The sequence below is a fragment of the Trichoderma reesei genome, assembly GCF_000167675.1.
Source record: "Trichoderma reesei QM6a unplaced genomic scaffold TRIREscaffold_7, whole genome shotgun sequence".
Taxonomy (NCBI): domain Eukaryota; kingdom Fungi; phylum Ascomycota; class Sordariomycetes; order Hypocreales; family Hypocreaceae; genus Trichoderma; species Trichoderma reesei.
In genome coordinates this window covers 602,173-618,858 of record NW_006711154.1, presented here as the reverse complement: position 1 = coordinate 618,858, position 16,686 = coordinate 602,173, and the positions used below count along the sequence as shown (strand labels likewise).

Sequence of the window (16,686 nt, the reverse complement as noted above, 5' to 3'; positions counted from 1 at the left end):
GCAACTTCTTGCATTCTCTCTCTTGCTCCGTCCTTTGCGGGTGTCACGATCCCTCCGAACCAAACATTGCCGAGTGCTTGATTCATGCACATGCGTGATTGCGCAGCATCAGCCGGTCGGATTGCATAGAGCGAGGCGACACCAGATGCGCGAGGCGACAAGTCACAGCCAATCTCGATTGCCGAGCCGCGTGGTTCACTGACCCTGATCGATACCGATAAACCCCCATACGAGGAAAAAGAAGACGAGAGAGCGCAACAGACCGAACGAGGGACAAAACACTCGCTCGGAGGAGCAGCATCGCATCGGCCTGAACGCACACACACGAGGAAACGCACAATAAGCGGATAGACGAACCGTCCAGGGGGGAAAAGTTGTCGGGCTGCGGAGCTGTTCTTCATGGAAGACGAGTCGTTTAGCGACAATCCCAGCATGGCGTTCCGTTGGGCGCGCCGGTTCGAGCGCGCTTGTTGCATGACGGCGAAGTACTTTCCGCTGGCGTTTGTCTATGGCTTGACGTCGTGGGCGTGTTGGGTGGTGGTGAGCATTGGGAGCCAGAGTGATGGCACCCGCTGGATAGGTAGGTGATTCAAAAGAAGCAGAGGCAGCAGCAGCAGCAGCAGCGGCAGCAGAGGAAGAAGAAGAGGAGAATGAGAAGAAGCAGGGAGAAGGGGAGAAAGATGAGGGACGAGCTGTCTGCGCTTCTAGAAAAGGCAACGTTATACTGTCACAGGCTTGAGCTGACCAAGGGCTGATGCGCATACAAATCACAGGCTCGACATCCTCCTTCTTCGGCGTCTTGCTCTATCTGCTGCTCAACTGGTCGTACACGACGGCCGTCTTCACCGACCCCGGGTCGACAACCAACAACGACGGCTACGGCCTCCTCCCGACCAGCGGCAACCAGCACCGCACGGCGACGTCCTTCACGGTCAAGAGCAACGGCGAGATCCGGTTCTGCAAGAAGTGCCAGGCCCGCAAGCCGGATCGCACGCACCACTGCTCGACATGCCGACGATGCGTCCTCAAGATGGACCACCACTGCCCCTGGCTGGCGTCGTGCATCGGCTTGCGCAACTACAAGCCCTTTCTCCTCTTCCTGATCTACACCACCATCTTCTCCTTCTACTGCTTCGCGGTCAGCGGCACCTGGTTCTGGACAGAGGTCATGGACGACAATAAGTATCTCGACACGCTGCTGCCCATCAACTTCATCATGCTGGCCGTCATGAGCGGCATCATCGGGCTCGTGGTTGGTGCCTTTACGACGTGGCACATTATGCTGGCGTGCAGGAACCAGACGACGATTGAGTGTCTCGAGAAGACGAGGTACCTGTCGACGGTTAAGAGGACGCTTCATCAGGCCCAGGGCCTCGCCAACGGGATTCCGCAAGCGAGGCAGTTTGTCGACTTTCACGCCACCGCGCTGCCGGGCATCACGACTCGGGAAGAGGGCGAGGAGCGGCGGTCGCAGGAGCCGACGATGCCGCGCGCGCACATGTCCTACGAGGAACTGGAACGGTACCAGAGCCGCAAGCGCTACGAGGAGTACCTCGACGAGCAGGACTCGGAGAAGTTGCCCAACGCGTTTGACCTCGGCTGGAAGCGGAACCTGCTGCACCTGCTGGGGCCCAGCCCGCTGCTGTGGTTCTTCCCCATCTGCAACACGACCGGAGACGGCTGGAACTGGGAGCCCAACCCCAAATGGGTCGCCGAGCGCGAGAGGCTGAAGAACGCGCGAGAGGAGCAGCGCCAGCGAGAGGTGAACGCGGGTTGGGGATACGGGGGCGACATACCGTCGCCGACGGCAGACGTCACGGGCAACTACCACGGCCGTGGGCCCCTCAACGGAGTCAACGGAGGCGCGAGGAGGGCCCCGAGCAAGGCGGATCGCATTCTGGGTAGAGACCCGAATCTGTACGCCGACGGCTCGCAAGACGTGCCCATGCGGAGGCTAAGCCCGCGAGGCCACGCCGCGTCGTCACCGGACGATGACCTGCTGGAGACGGACGAGGAGGAGCAGAGCCATTCCAACCGCCACGGCTCGCAGACGGCCGCCAGCCGGCGCGAAGCCGAGCGGGTGGCGATGAGCGTGGTAACCAACACCCGGCCGTGGGGTCGCGGCGGCGCCAGCGGGATGCTACGCCAGGGGAGTCAGCACAGCGCGGGCAGCGGCAGCGGCAACAACAGCCGGGTGGTGAGCCCGAGCTCCGAAGTGAATGACGACGACGTGGATTAATGATAGATGGCCCCTATTTCTTTGTGGCCCACCCTTTATTCTGGCTGCCAACTTTGTTGTTCTGTCTACAGCTTTCTTCTATTTCTTCAGTCACAGCACGAGGGGTGCTTCTTTCTTCTCTCTGTCCTATCTGGCGAGTAATTTAGTCGAAAGCCTTTTAATCTTGTTCTATAGTCTTTTGTCTTACCACGTTACCTTTTTACGTTTGTGTTGCATTTCATTACAGCATCTTCGGTACTCAGAATGGGATATATCGTGGAAAGGGGGGACGCCAAAGAAGGTGACGACAAAAAAGAGGGGGGGAGGAAGAGGAAGATGAGAGAATTCCCGTGAATTCTAATTCCCTTTTGTTCATAACATACGACGGCAAATGGGATATTTAGACGGCATAAAAACAGCGTCCGAGACTTGAACGAGATGACGACGGGAGGGAGGGGTAAGAAGGGGGGGCAAGTTTACGCCTCCTGGGAACTCGGGGGGAGTCTATAGCTTGGTGATGGTGGGATGGGATCTATTGCTGATGTATATACCGATACACCAAAGGTACTGCTATGTTGAAAGCGGCATTGTCTGTACGGAGTACTGCGAAGCTTTTCTGTTTCTCTGTTGTTTTGGATGTTAGTGGGATGAAGAATCTCTGAATATCATCCTCGGAGAATGGCTCATCTGACTAGAAGTCTGAAGTCTAGTACTGGTAGCAGAGATGAGCTGAAAGCAACAGCCGTCTACTCTTCTACTGGACAGACCACTCTTCCCTCTAATCAACTGCTGCTCCAGTCCAACAAAAAGCTAGACATTTGTGCCTCGTTGCAACCGGAAAGTCATTCGGAAAGGGAAACAACGACATTTGAACCGTCGTCACATATTAATCACCCTCTACAAGCTTCGGAATCTGCGGAGGGTGGTCTCCCAAGGCAGCAGTACTACGACTATGAACACCGGTGTTTTTAACTCCATAGATTAATAAGGGGCGTGTGAAGGTGTTGCTTTATTGTTCCCTTCCATGACTACCAATAGAGGGAATTCGTGCGAAGGTCGAATAGAAGAATACACGCATCCACGGAATCCCGGCGATTTACAATGCCGCGCCATGGATCATCCTTGTATACACCTGGTCTTTGATTCTTTCACCTTTGTCTACTTTGTACGTGAAGCCATGTACATACCTTACATACCTCATGTATCTCTAAGTGAAACCGAAAATTGCAAACTAAAAGAGGACCGGCGTGCCGGAGCACGGCAGCGGTTATCCGAACGATAATACGCTTCGAACAAACGCGGAACCGTTCGAGAAAAAAGAGAAACAGGCAAAAGAGGTGAGATGGAAGTTGGCGTTTCTTTGTATCGTTTCCCCCACAAAAATCAGGATTACATACACCCCTCTCCCCTTCTGCTTCTTCTTCTTCCTCCCCTTTTCTTCCGTTTCATAAATTGTGTTTGCGATGGGATTTGATGGCGGGGGAGGGCACGCGATCCCGGGTTTCGATGGTACATTCGATACTACTAAGTAAGGTACCGTAGGTATGGAGTACCTTATTATGATTACTGCTGTATCAATGTACTAATTCATCTGGAGTCGTCTTCCCGCAGTTTCCGCTGTGTTTGTCGTTCTGTTGCCTGGGGATGCATGGGTGGGAGGAGGGTTCTTACGTATGCCCCCCCTTTTTTTTTTTTTTTTTTCCCGCATCGGGCTTTTTTGGAAAACCCCCCCCCCCCCCCCCCCCCCAACCCCCCCCTTGTTCGGCATTGAAGGTATCGTGGATTTGCGTTTGGAGAGTGAGGTCATGTCCGACGGGTTCAGCCCTGGGAGGTTGCGGGATTACAAGGATTGGGCTGTTACTATGTGATGTGCGTACTAAGGATGGAATAATACATGTACATCAAGTAGACAAGGGGCTGTATAGATCATGGTAGAGAAAAGAATATACGGGTGAGTAGAAGGTATGAATGGGCAGATTCAAGTCTCCTTACGAGGTATAGTATACGAGGTTATTGATGAGATTAGTACATGCTGTACTCGAAAGGCAATGCGAAATAACACCAACCAAGGTAAGGTAAGGTACCTTAGATGCGAATCTAGGTACCTTGAGTACTAGGTAGGTTAAAGGTGTCAATATGCTGTTGGTTCGAGGTCAAGGACAGCTGAAGCTCAGCTGAGCGCAAGTGAGGCTTTGGATTTCGGCCCCGGCGTGTTTTACCGCTATGGGGCGCTGCCAGGCTCATTTTCTTTTTTTTTTATTGATTCTTGTTTTTTTTTTCGGTTAGATTCCCCTCGCATTCCAGTGCTTTCAAGCAGTTTGTGGTACGACAGCTGCCAACGAGCTACGGAGTAGAATCTCTCCCATCATGTCAAATTGGCAATTGATATGCACATGTGATATTTGGAAAAGAAATGGAACGAAATTCAGGGGGATAATCATCAAACAACGCCTTGAAGCATGGAACACGTGAAATAATGAGGTATAGGAGGTACTTTCTCCTCTAAGAGGTACCGCTGAAAAGGAGGGCAGCTCATGGAAGAGAGGCAGCAAGTACCGGTGCGGAAAAGGTACTTGTTCGGCTTCAGCCCAGCTTGTACCTGAAAGTGGTGATTCGTTCTTTTGGCTCGTTCTCGTTTCCAGCAATCGATTCGTTTCCACGGCCACCCGCCCAAGGCACCTATCTAGGTAATTAATAATGCGATCTTTTACCACATCCACGCCCCCTAGCTGGGTACCTCATTGCACTTACATACCTGTTGTTGCTTTGGAACCTCGGATCTCCAACGTAGGTACCTAGCTTCTTGTACTGAGATACTTACATACCTCACTGTTACGACGCCCGAATTGGAGTATCAACTCATTTTCCTTCCTTTGTCTTTCGTCTCGTGTAGATGTCAGCTTTCCCCATTGTCTTTTTTATCTGAATGCCGGGGTAAGCGCAGAATGCACTGTAGATCCTCCCTCGTTACATTCACCTCCAGATGCGCTTTCAACTACCTACCTCTTCCATCACATATTACATACATGCAGACAAGCTACCTAGTAGGTGATAAACGAACCTTGCCAATTACTGTCCCTGCTGCATCAGTAGTTCCTATGTCAACACATTCTCCAGTCCTCTCCAACTGAAGAACATGTAGGATCATCATCGAAGCTTCCCGCCTGCGGGTGCCAGCAGATGACCGGCTAACAAGAAAGCCAAGGCAAGGATTGATTGGAAAAGACCGTACCCAGAAAGCCAATCATAGCTTCTCATCCTCCCCCATGAAGCGACGGGAGATAATATATCATCCCTTTCTCAAATCCTACCTTATTATTAGCTCGCCGGACCTTTTCTCTCTTTCTCTCCAATATGCCCATCCCCGCCTCAGTCCGGAGACTAGCCACGGAGGCACCTCCGGGCGGTTCTCACCCCCAATCTACCTACCTACCTTATGCACCGCACCCGATGGCGACGACTTGACATCACCAGTTGTTTTGGAATCTCACGCTATATGGCCTTGCTTCCCGAGGTCCGTAAAGAATACGGGGCGGGTTAATGAGCACGTATTGTATTAAGGGCAGTGACCGAGTTGACGAGTAGGCTTATCAAGTGCTTACGTGCCGTTTAGGCGGAACGGACGGTTTGTCCAACGGAGAGGCATCACCGCGCCGTTGTCCAATTGTCTCCAAATTGGAAGCTTCCGTTGATATGCCCCGCTTGGTCATCTATCGGTGGAAGCAATCTTGCCCGTCATGTCCTTCATTTTCCACTGAGGTTATCAAACATACCTTACCTACCTTATGTACAGATGTCAGTGTGCAAGGTGCCTTATCAGCTCAGTACATACCTAAGTATCTCTATACTCTCTATCTCTTTGTAGAGCTACAGCTGCATGTACCTCTACCTATACCTAGCAATCCACAGCCAAAAAGTCTAATTTGTCCCCAGTTCGACGCCATGCAGCTGATTCAAACTTGTCTCCCCCCTAAAACTCGAGATACTTACCATCCGCCTGCTCCTCACGCAGCCTCCAAAGTATCTTTCGACAACAACACCAAGTCAAGAAAAACTTCCGCTAGAGCCGCAACAGCTCCGTTTCAGAAAGCTTCTCCCACTTAAGCCAAACAGAGTAGTAATATCTAAAGTCGCAGTACCCTCTCGAAACCACACGCCCCCCCTTTTCTCTTGTAGGTACCTTATGTAGGTAGTACTACTTCGTACTTGTATTCGTAGCTCCTGTTGTTTCTAAACCAATTTGGCATGTTTACCCTTTTTCTTTTCCCCTAAAAACGAATGAACATGTTTGTCACCACAAAAACTGACAATCTCCATCCCTTCAACTCCGCAAAAAACGAAACATGAAATATGGAGACCTGGAATAGTAATAGTAATAGCTCAGCCCGACAAAGAACAAAACATGAAACGCGGGAAACGTGCATCTTGTATTTCATGGTGTCATTTTCTCTCTCTCTCCTTCTCTCTTCTTTGCCCATTCGCACATTCCTAAACTCCGACATCGCCTATCAGACAGATATGACTCCATCCCGTCCCATTCCCTCCCTCCCCTTCTCAATCTTTTCCCACGTCCCTGCACCGGAAAATGGAGCAAAGAGATTGGCCGTCACAAGGGGAGGGGAGAGGGGAGGAGCATCAGACGTCATTTTGCATATCTCCATGACTTGGACGGCAGATATTAATGTGGACTCGTCATCGGCAAACGAACAGAAACACGTCGTTTCGAAAGAAAAAAAAAAGAAAAAAAAAAAAAAAAATCCCAATGCTGAAATGCCATGTGAAAAATTGAAACACCACCAGCAGCAACAACAACAACAAATCAAACCATCCCCTATCACACCAAGTCCTAAGTACTAACACCAACTAAACCACACCAAAAGTAGGTAAATCATGTAAATCATTATACCCAACAAGTCCTTCTCGATGCCTAATTGCAACACCGCCCTTTCCATCACACTCGTTCGGAATTTGCCCAGAAGAGGTTCATATTGAACAAACTGCCAACGAAGCCAACCTAGGTAGGTATGTAAATAATAATTAACCAACAAGCTCCAATTCACTCTACAATGGCGCAGATCCCTCCTTCAACAAAGCCTCCCTCTCTATCTGGGGGGGGGTTGTTCAAGCCAGAGAGGGAGGCAGCCCAAGGAGCTTCATCACAGGAGAAGAAGCAACGCACAGAGCCACAACAAAGGAGACCGCCTCGCTTGCCCACAGCAACCTTGTGGCTGCGCCAAGCAGCAGCAGCAGCAGCAGCAGCAGCGAGCACAACTCCCCTTGCTGTGCTGATTGTCATCGGCATTACTTGGTAAGGCAATTACCAGGAGGAGGCTTCAGTACGCAAACGGTCGTGCCAAAAAAGATACCGGAAGGGTTGTCGTATGAGAGGACTCCAACAGTTCTGAGGAAGTTCGACCATTATACCTGTCTTGGAGAGGGAATTAATTATTCCACTTTCAACTCCACGCTTTGCTCTCTCCTTGGCACACGTAACAAGAAAGCCAACATCGTTCGATAGATCACAGCCCTAACCGTATGCAATCTCCAGACTCCCTCATTCACGTATGTATATACCAATGCTTTGAGTTGAGTCGAAAAGGGACAACAGAAGAGAGAAATTGACATTGGAGGAATATACTTGACGTTGGGCGGCCTTACTGGCACGACCCTTTCTCCGTCCGAGCATCAGGCATGACCACCTCTTGCTCCGTGAGCTCTTCTACATCAAACTTGGGACACGTCCATGTCGTTGGCAGTGCCGTTTAGCACGCAATCAGCGGTGTCCATCTGGTGACATGCTCGTGACAGAGGGAGCTCCAACGAAGCTGCTCATCAAGCCACTCTATGCACATACACACTCATCACCTAGAAGCCTCTGCGATATCAGACAAAACTGGGTCCGCATTTCGCTACATGTTATATGCTAATCGTCGTCTGCATCTCATCACATACGCCCTTGGTCCGCCGTTTCATACCACGGAAGCACCGTTGGACCCTTATACCCAAGATGAAACCCCGGAAACCGTTGCAAACAGCAAGAGTGTCCTCATAACCACACTCTCTTGCCCCAAACCCATGTCCCTGTCCGTGTCTCCCCTGCCTCCCTGCTGAATCATCAGACCAGCCCTCCCTCCCAATGGGCTGTGAAACGAAAGCAAGCACCTTTCTCAACGCCGACGCTAAAAGACTAAGAAGCACAAAAGACAAAAAGCGTATCCTCATTGATCAGCAAATCCGGTTTCACACCTAGTACCTGACAGTCTGTCCACATGTATCATATGTTTGTACATTCCCGGCCGAGTTTCTCCTGAACAGTAACAAAGCGACCCTCTTCTTATTCAAAGACCAAGAGAAAAACACGAGACGGGGAAAGACAAATAACCTGTATCAAGATCCCAATACACAATTTATCGCGAGCTCATGAGCAAGAAAAGGAGAAAAAGGAAAACGAAACAGAAACAGGAAAAAAAAAAAAAAAAATCCAGCGTGGGTTCCTTCGCCCGTCCCGTCTATGTTATGCCTTTCATGTGTGCCCTGTCCTTATGCAATGCTTCGCCTGTGAATACCAGATAACAATTTGGCACATGTATTTCCTGGGACACCGTAGTCCCTGCATCCCATCATAAACAAAAGGAAATGAAGTAGAAAAACAACAATAGAATGTAAAGCAAGGGAGAAGAGGTATCCAAAAGGGCGTCCTTGTTCTCCGCAGGTCAAAGTTGGGTGGGTATTTGGTTTCGCTTTTAGTTCCGTGCGCCGTACTGAGCAAAAAAAGGGAGCACCAAAACAATGCAGAGAAAACAAGGGGCGCATTGGTACCCATCAGGTACAGTCGCCATGCGGCACCGCCGTGAGGTGAAGAAGTAGAAGAAGAAGTCAAGAAAGTAGAAAAAAAAACACCAAGATAAACCAGATCGTAAAACACGGATCCGGCCGGGTAAAAGACCAGCCCAGGCCAGATCAGAAGAAGGAGAAGTCATCATAGGTGTCTCATCATATGGGAGGATTGGGTGCAGCAGCCAGCTCAGTTGCTCTCGAAGCTGCGCTTCTCCGCGCTGCCCTTTTCCATGGTGCTCCGGGGGCTTCCGCTGGTTCGTCCGAATACCCTACCGCCCAAGCGGTTGAGTTTGCTGCCTCCTTCTTGCGCGGTTTGGGGAACGTCAATGTATTTCTTCTCGATAGGATCAACGTCAATCTTGCAAAAGAGGGTGGAGAACAAATACTGCTCTCCAGCGTGGTTGAGGAGCGGCAGCGTGCGGTATCCATTCCTGAGATTGCTCAGCTTGGCGGTGTAGCTGGCCATCGGGGGCTTCTCCTTGGAGCTGCTGCTGTAGCTTTCGCCATCGCTAGACAGTCTGACGGACCAGCGAACAAAGATCAGCTCTGGGTGCTTGGTTGTAACCTTGAAGCGGAACTGGCCGTTGTTGAACATTGGGTTGAAGCCATTCTCGCGGATCACTTCGGTGTGACGAAGTAAAGGCGAGTCAGGCTCATGGCACAGCTCAAGGTCCCTGTCTTTCTTGTTGCGCTTGTCGTTTGCGTGGAACACGTCGACGTCGACGTAAAAGTCCATCGACTTGCTTGCAGCCAAGTTTGCGGGCCGCATCAGCTGTTGGGCGGAGATGACGTCGATGCCAAACGATACGACGGACCGCTCCTTCTTGCCCTGGGCAAGAGCCTCGTTGACGGCCTGATTGTATGGAAGCACTTGGATGTCGCGGAGCTCTTGCGGCTTGAGGACGTATCCAGACGAGTCTGTGCCGCCCTCGAACATGGCCTGGTTGACTTGCATACCCAGGTCAAACGTTTGCCAGTTCAAGGCGGCCATCTGGACGCCGCGACGCCAGTAGGAAATGGGGTCAAAGTTACTTGAAGTCAACCGTGCGCCATCTGGGTAAACGCGCATGAGGTAGCGCATATTGTGAATGTCCAACTGCATCTTCTCCTCCTTGGTCCGGGCATGTTTGGCAAAGCTACTCTCCATAAAGGAGAATATGTGATTGAACTTCTTGGCCGCCGGTGCATCGAAACCTGAGAACTTGAGGCCAGCACAGTACACTCCCAGCTTGCCCAGCACTGGAACAATGTTGTTGGATCCCTTGGACGAGCCATGCTCGCTCCCACTGTCAGTGTCGCTGTTGGCATTTGCCTGCGGTTCTTGCACCTCGCCTTCGGCGATGGTGTTGACCCGGCTCTTTCCAGCAAACTTCAGGTTACGGGAGTTGCTGGGATTAAGGAGAGGGCTCTGAGGAACCGATTGGGAGGTAGAAAGCGCAGGAGGATCCGAGTTGGCTGGTCGTGTGAACGAAGAGCTAAGACTGTTTCCTCGCTTTCGGGTGTTCAATACGTCGCCACTGGCGGCATCATCCTTGCTCATCCGTGGCTGTTTGACCTTGATGAGGATACGCTCCATTAGCTCCGAAGGGGAAGGTAGCTTGGACGAGTTGGGATCCAATGGCTCCGTAACAAGCATGTCACCGAGCGTGTCCTTCATGATCTTGGCCATGATGGCCTGCTGCGTAGGGTTGCAGTGTACCTCGAGCGAGATCCAGAGAGGGAACTTTGACTTGACAAATGCGTACTTTTGAATGGTGGTCATGACCTCCTGGAAACTGATGGCGCTGGTGAGTGTGCGGCCATGAACAACGGAGGGCTGGCCGTCATTGCCATCCCAGCAGTCGACTTCAACACAGCGGCATCCTCTCACGAGGGCTGAAATGTATCCTTCGATGCTGGATTGACCCGCAACTTGGCGTCCCAGAAGATAGGTATTGTGTGAGCTAGAGATGAAGTACTCGTTCATGGGGCGGTCAAGCGTAAACTCCTGCTGCTCATCTATGGTAGGCATGTTTTGCCTGGAGCTCAAGAACCCAATGAAGGCCGTCTCTGACATGATGCTGAGATCCTCAGCGCTGACCTCGGCGCTCGGGTCGTCATTTCTGTGCTTGCGGACAAACTTGGTAAAGGTCTTCTCCCAGGCAGCGCGGTTCGAGACGTCCTCCTTCTGAATATTCCGAAGGAAGTCGAGGAACTCGTCAAGGGTGAGTCCAACCTCAGGCCTTGCTGCTATACTCTTCATGAGTTGGCGCACGTCATGCCGCTGCCGCATGAGACGCACAAACTTGAGGAACTCGGGATAGTTGAGTTTTCCGTGGCCCCGGGCATCGGCGAGGCGGAAGTTGACTTCAAGGATTGCCTGCGAGCTGTAGATGTGTAAGTTTTGGCATATCCGCTTGACGCCCGTGATATCGAGCTCTTCCTGATCTTCCGAGTTGTGCTTCTGCATCTCTGATTGCCAGTATTGATTGATTGCCTTCTCGTTAAAGGTCATCAAAGAAGTCATGACCTCCTGGCGATGCCTCAGCATGTCATACAGAAAGGTGGTCCACATCTGGTAGATTTCGGTGACATCGGCGATGAGATGAAGGAACTTGAACTTTGACTTATCAGGGACGGCATAGAGAATAGAAAACATTCTCGAGCGCTCCCATTCCGGGATGCCAAAGTCGCGGCAGTACTGCTGGACATCCGACCCTGTCCGAATCTCCTTGATCTCGTCGACATGGAGGAACTTGTGTGGGCGCGCACGATCCCACAATAGCTTGTTCGTCTCGGGGTCGTACGAGAGGAGTACGAGCTTGGAGCGGTTCTTCTTGGACACCTTCTTCAGTAGGGTCCCCTGCTTCAGCTGCAGCGGGATGACAGGGCCTTCCATGGTGTTCGATTTGCTGCTGATGGAGCCAGTGGTGCTGTCAGTCGGCGAGTCTCGGGTGCCGTCGAAATAGTTTGCGGACCAGGAAACCCAGTCGTCTTCCATATCAGACTCGGAGTCCGTGTTGACGAGACCAAATTCGGGGACGGTCACACTGCTGTCGCTGCGTTTCCGCCAGAAGCAGGGGCCAACGCTCGTTTCGCGACTCGAGGGGGCAGCCGAGTTCTGGCGCCCTTTGCTAGAGAGCCGCCTTGATGCTCGGCTGGATATCCGTCGAATCAGGCCCTTGGAGGCAGCGGGGGCGGTGTTGTTCGTGGTGCAGGTAGTCGTGGTCGAGGGGATGAAGGTAGAGACTGGAGCGTTGGCAGTCCCGGTCACGTCGGCAGGAGCGCCGGGGCTTCCCGAACAGCTGGGCCCGAGAGAGTTCGCGCTGGTTCTTCGGGATATGATGGCTTCGGGCAGCTGGAACCCCGAGGAGACCGGATCATCGAGCTGAGGCCGTATGCAGTCCGGCGATGCTTGTATGGAGGAATTGGTGGTGAAGAGAGATTCTGGAGACATGATGGGAGATCCATGCTGGGAATTGGAGGCCTTCGAGGACGCGCTGATTGCCGAGGGGGGAGCTGCGGCAGGACGTTGCATGCCCAGGTTTGTCTGGACGTGGGCAGGGCTCGGACGCGGGAGAGGCTTGGATTGTGAGGACATGGTGCTGCCACGGCCCAATGCTTGGGGCGCAGAGGAGTGAGTTGAGTCTGGGTGTCTGCTACTCATGATTTGTGTGGTAGGTAGGTGAATAGCAAGCTCATTGCAGAGGCAAGCCTCGAGAGTTCGGCAGGCGGAGTGACCCTTATAAGCCTCGAGCTGTATGCATGTTGCATCAAATCTGGGGAGAACGGGATGCGGGGGGGTGGAAGGGTCGAACTAAGGCGATCCGCAGGGGCTGTGGATGGTCGTGGTCCTGAAGCCAGGCTGGCCAGGGGTCAAGGAGGGAGTAGGGCCAGAGTACAAGTGAAGTTGTAGCTTCAAGGTGAAGGCGTCCAAGGTAGGTAGGTAGGCGAGTTGGGGTTCTACACACACGTCTGTCCGTCTGCCTTTGCAGCTGCTGCAGCACTCGTTCAGTGGGCCGTCGTCAAGGGTGGCTTGAGCATCCAAAAGCGCAGGCCTAGGGACGATCAGACCCGGTCGAGCAATGCCAGCCCGCGACAGGTTGGTGAGGTGGCAGAAACGTAGCCCGTATGCACGTCGCTCCTTTGGGGCAAATACCCCAAGCCGAATGTCTTGGAGACGCTGCAGGAAGGACGGGCAAGACGCGCGAAGATGCGAAGCAACTATATGATGCTACACAGCCTGCCGATTCTTGAGAGAGGGAGGGGGGGGAATCGGCTATTCTTGCTGGATGGAGGCCGGAAATTGTGGGCGATGTCGATGACGACTCTTGCTTGAATCGCGGGGAGGAACTCGGCTGGAGGAGTGTAAGGTAGAGCGTGAGAGCTGCCAGTGGAGGAGGAGGGGGAGGAGGAGAGGGCCGAGTTTAAGTAGGAGCGAGCTTCGGAATGATGAGGTGCAGGAAAGGGCCTGTTTGTGACGGAGCCGCAAAGAGGCAGATCGAGGACCGGATGTAACGCTCGGTGGCAAGGCGTCTTGGAGATTCTCGTGCGATGTCCGAGTGAATGGCTGCCCAATGCGAGGAAGCGGCGCTGGGGGCCCTTGTGTGCACAGCGGCTTGGTGGTGAGGTCCAGGGAGAGAGAGAGAGGCTGCGATATCTGGGCGCAAGAAGGAGGAAGAGTAGACTGGAGGTTGAAGCACAAAAAAGTAGTGGCAGCCATTGAGTCAAAAAAGACTGGATGGAGTGGGAGTGCTCTGGGTGGGTGGGTGTACAAAGACAGGCTAGAGCGGTACCTTGGTAGGTTCAAGGCTCTGCCTGGGGGGTGTGGCGCCTGCACCGAAGCTCGCATTATTACTGTTGGAAGCTAAGCTTCTTTTTCTGTGAATTTTTCGGAACTCTCTGCGATGTTTGCCTTTGCTGCTCACACGCCCCCCCATCCCCTTTAGGCGCTGCTGGGTACTAACATCAGTCGGGAAATTTGCGACAGGAGAGCTCTACCTAGGTAATCTTCGAGAGGTAGCATGGCATGGCCCTGGACGCTCCAGCAAGGGACAGGCCCGAGGTACCTACAGTACTGTACGAGTACAACTCTGTCTGTCTGTATTGTAGTATGTACAATGAGTACGAGCAGCATCAGCCAAGCGCCAGTTGGGCCGGCGGAGAACGGACGTCCAAGACAGGAGGGACAAGGGTTCGAGTGACTGCAGTCAATCCGATGCCAGAGTCCGTCCATCACGTCAAGGCAAGACGTCAGAGGGCAACCATGCGGCGGCAGCAATCCATGCCCTGCAATTTCCAGCGAGCCAGAGCGTCCGGGTCCAAGAGGCCAGTGAGGGCTCGTCCCAAGGCCGTCGACTGTGACAGCAAAAAGTCATCGTCCACATGTGAGCATGCCTTATCCGTACCTTACCTTAATCCCTTGCAGTCAAGCAAGCACTTCAAGGCTCACACTGCCTTCAGCCACTCCAAGTATAAACAACCACAAAGAGACAGACGCACGTTAGGCGGCCGTCAACAATGGAAACTTCCCATCACTGGGGCGATCTACACTCTGCTAATACGAAAGCTTGCACAAGCCCAGAGGCTAAGGTTACAAGTCTGAAGCGAAACTGGAGCGAGGAGTTCAGTGTGCGTGCTCCAACGAGTTATCGCGAACTAGGGCGGAGGCAGAAAGACGGCAGAATCTTTGAAAATCAGATCAGAAAAGATAAAATAAGACCAGACCAGCCCAGTTTTTCATGCCTGGTCGTGCCTGCTAGCTCAAGGGCAGTGGCCGACAAGGGCGTGCCGTTAGCGGAGCTGCAACAAGACAGCACGCAAGGGGGAGGCAAAGAGGCAGAAGCTCCAAGCCCGCCAAGAGATTAGGCCAGCAGAGACAGGCATGAGCATTTCCAGGGACGGCCAGTTATGACGCGGATGGGCCGGGAGGGGGTGCCGCTAGAGACCCGCCCCATACGAGCAGCCGGTACCTTGAGCGGCGCAAGTACCTGAGGTACCGCCCGTTTCCTGGTACCTCGCCATGTGTCCAGCCCTCCTTCTGCGATTCTCCAATGCGGGAGCTGGGTGTTAACTAACCTTGAACGTTTCTTATCCCCCGCGCTTTCCAGCATGGGGGGGTTCATTCACGACTAAGCTGCCCGTGGTGCCTTCCATCCGAACTGACAACTGAGGTAGGCACGCAGCCTTCATTACTCCTCTCTTCCTGCTGTTACTAATCTGTGGATTCCCCACCTCTCGAAATGCTTTAGTTGCACCTTATTCAGTGCGGTGATGTCAAAAGGAGGAGAGGCAAAGTGACAAGAAGGAATTCGATGAATGAAAATGAGGCCTCAAAGAGTGCTGCAGTACGGAGTACCAGAGTCCCCGTTCTGTGGAAGCACCGCTGCTCCTTGTGCCAATCTGCCGGGGTCGTGGTGGTGATGGGCGGCCGTTGTGTTGGCACACACCCAATCTATCTGGAATAAGCCGGGCTCAAACACGGTCGTACATGGGAATTGGACCATTGGCGTCTCTCCTGATCACCGTCCCGACGTCGAAACATGTCCTTTCGGTGGCATTCGTTTCAATGACGATCGCCGGCCGTTAGCTTCATGTCAAGTCAGGTATGCGGCATCGTGCTCTGTTGCTTTGGGCGTGCTTCGGTTGAGAAATATCGGCAACGAATCACGCACTGCCTCGCGTTGTTCCAACTGTCTAGGGATAATTCCACCAAGACGTCAGATGCCCATATGGCCAAGCGGTTCATGATCGCCTGCTGCTAGTTTGCTGGCAGTTACACGCACCATTGCGTGCGCCATCTGGGATCAAGCGAAAATGCATAAGCGTTTCCTGGTGTCTCCTCTGCTTCTAGTGGGCAGCGAACTCGCTCTTCGAAGCTGTATCAAAAGACGATGTGCAACCTTACCTATCTTCCTTACCTTTCTATGCGTCTACGACCTACTATGATGGAGGAGGAGGCTTTGTTACCAAATCCAGGTCAGCTCAACTCTCCAAGACCCATGTCCGTGCAACATGTCAACCCTTGAGCCTCTTACTCGTCACATCCACGGCTGCTCGGGCCTCAATCCGCTCCTCATGATGCTGATCTTCGGCTGTGCTTCAGTAACAGCTTCAACGAGATGATGCTCCATTGGCTCCGTGCCGCTCTTTGTGGGCGCAGCTGATCACTGTTCGTGCTGCCACGTCAGGATAGCACCAGCGATGGCGGCAAGTCGAAGCGTTGGGGTGCGAGCATCCCCCTCCCTCCCCCGCCTGGATAGGTCAAGATGCACACCGGATCACGGACTGAGACCATGGGAGCCTCGCTCTCACCATACATCACCGCCGTGCACACCACCACTACCCGACACTCGCGGACGAGCAAGACAGTTTCAAGTCGGCGCCGTCCTCGGACATTTCCGGAGAGGGGACTTGCTCTGTCGTCTCGAGTCGTTCATACTGGTACTTTACGCGAAGCTTGGACTCATCTTGCGTGGAGGACAAACTGCCTGTGGTTTTAAAGTGCTGATCCCTCTCATTGCCCAGTGATCACGTTGTACATGTCAGAGCGAATGACAGCGGCGGGACAGGCCTTTTCTCCATCTCTTCCCGTAAGCGCCATTGTGCACCCCCATGAAGATGAAACGACGAGAGTCGGCCAACGAGACAGC

The 16,686-nt window shown here is 52.9% G+C and overlaps 2 protein-coding genes across 2 annotated transcripts; one reads left to right on the top strand and one right to left on the bottom strand.

Moving 5' to 3' along the window:
• Positions 1-86: 86 nt before the first annotated feature.
• Positions 87-2,146, top strand: TRIREDRAFT_47290 (uncharacterized protein; the record flags this gene model as incomplete). Its single annotated transcript, XM_006964370.1, has 2 exons — positions 87-580; positions 774-2,146. Coding segments are annotated over exons 1-2 (1,554 nt in total), but the record flags the coding sequence as incomplete, so codon positions are not given.
• A 7,096-nt stretch (positions 2,147-9,242) lies between these two features.
• On the bottom strand, positions 9,243-12,635 carry TRIREDRAFT_60194 (phospholipase C; the record flags this gene model as incomplete). Its single annotated transcript, XM_006964452.1, has 2 exons — positions 9,243-12,215; positions 12,309-12,635. 2 exons carry the CDS (start codon positions 12,633-12,635, stop codon positions 9,243-9,245), a joined length of 3,300 nt encoding a protein of 1,099 aa, XP_006964514.1.
• Positions 12,636-16,686: the final 4,051 nt, after the last annotated feature.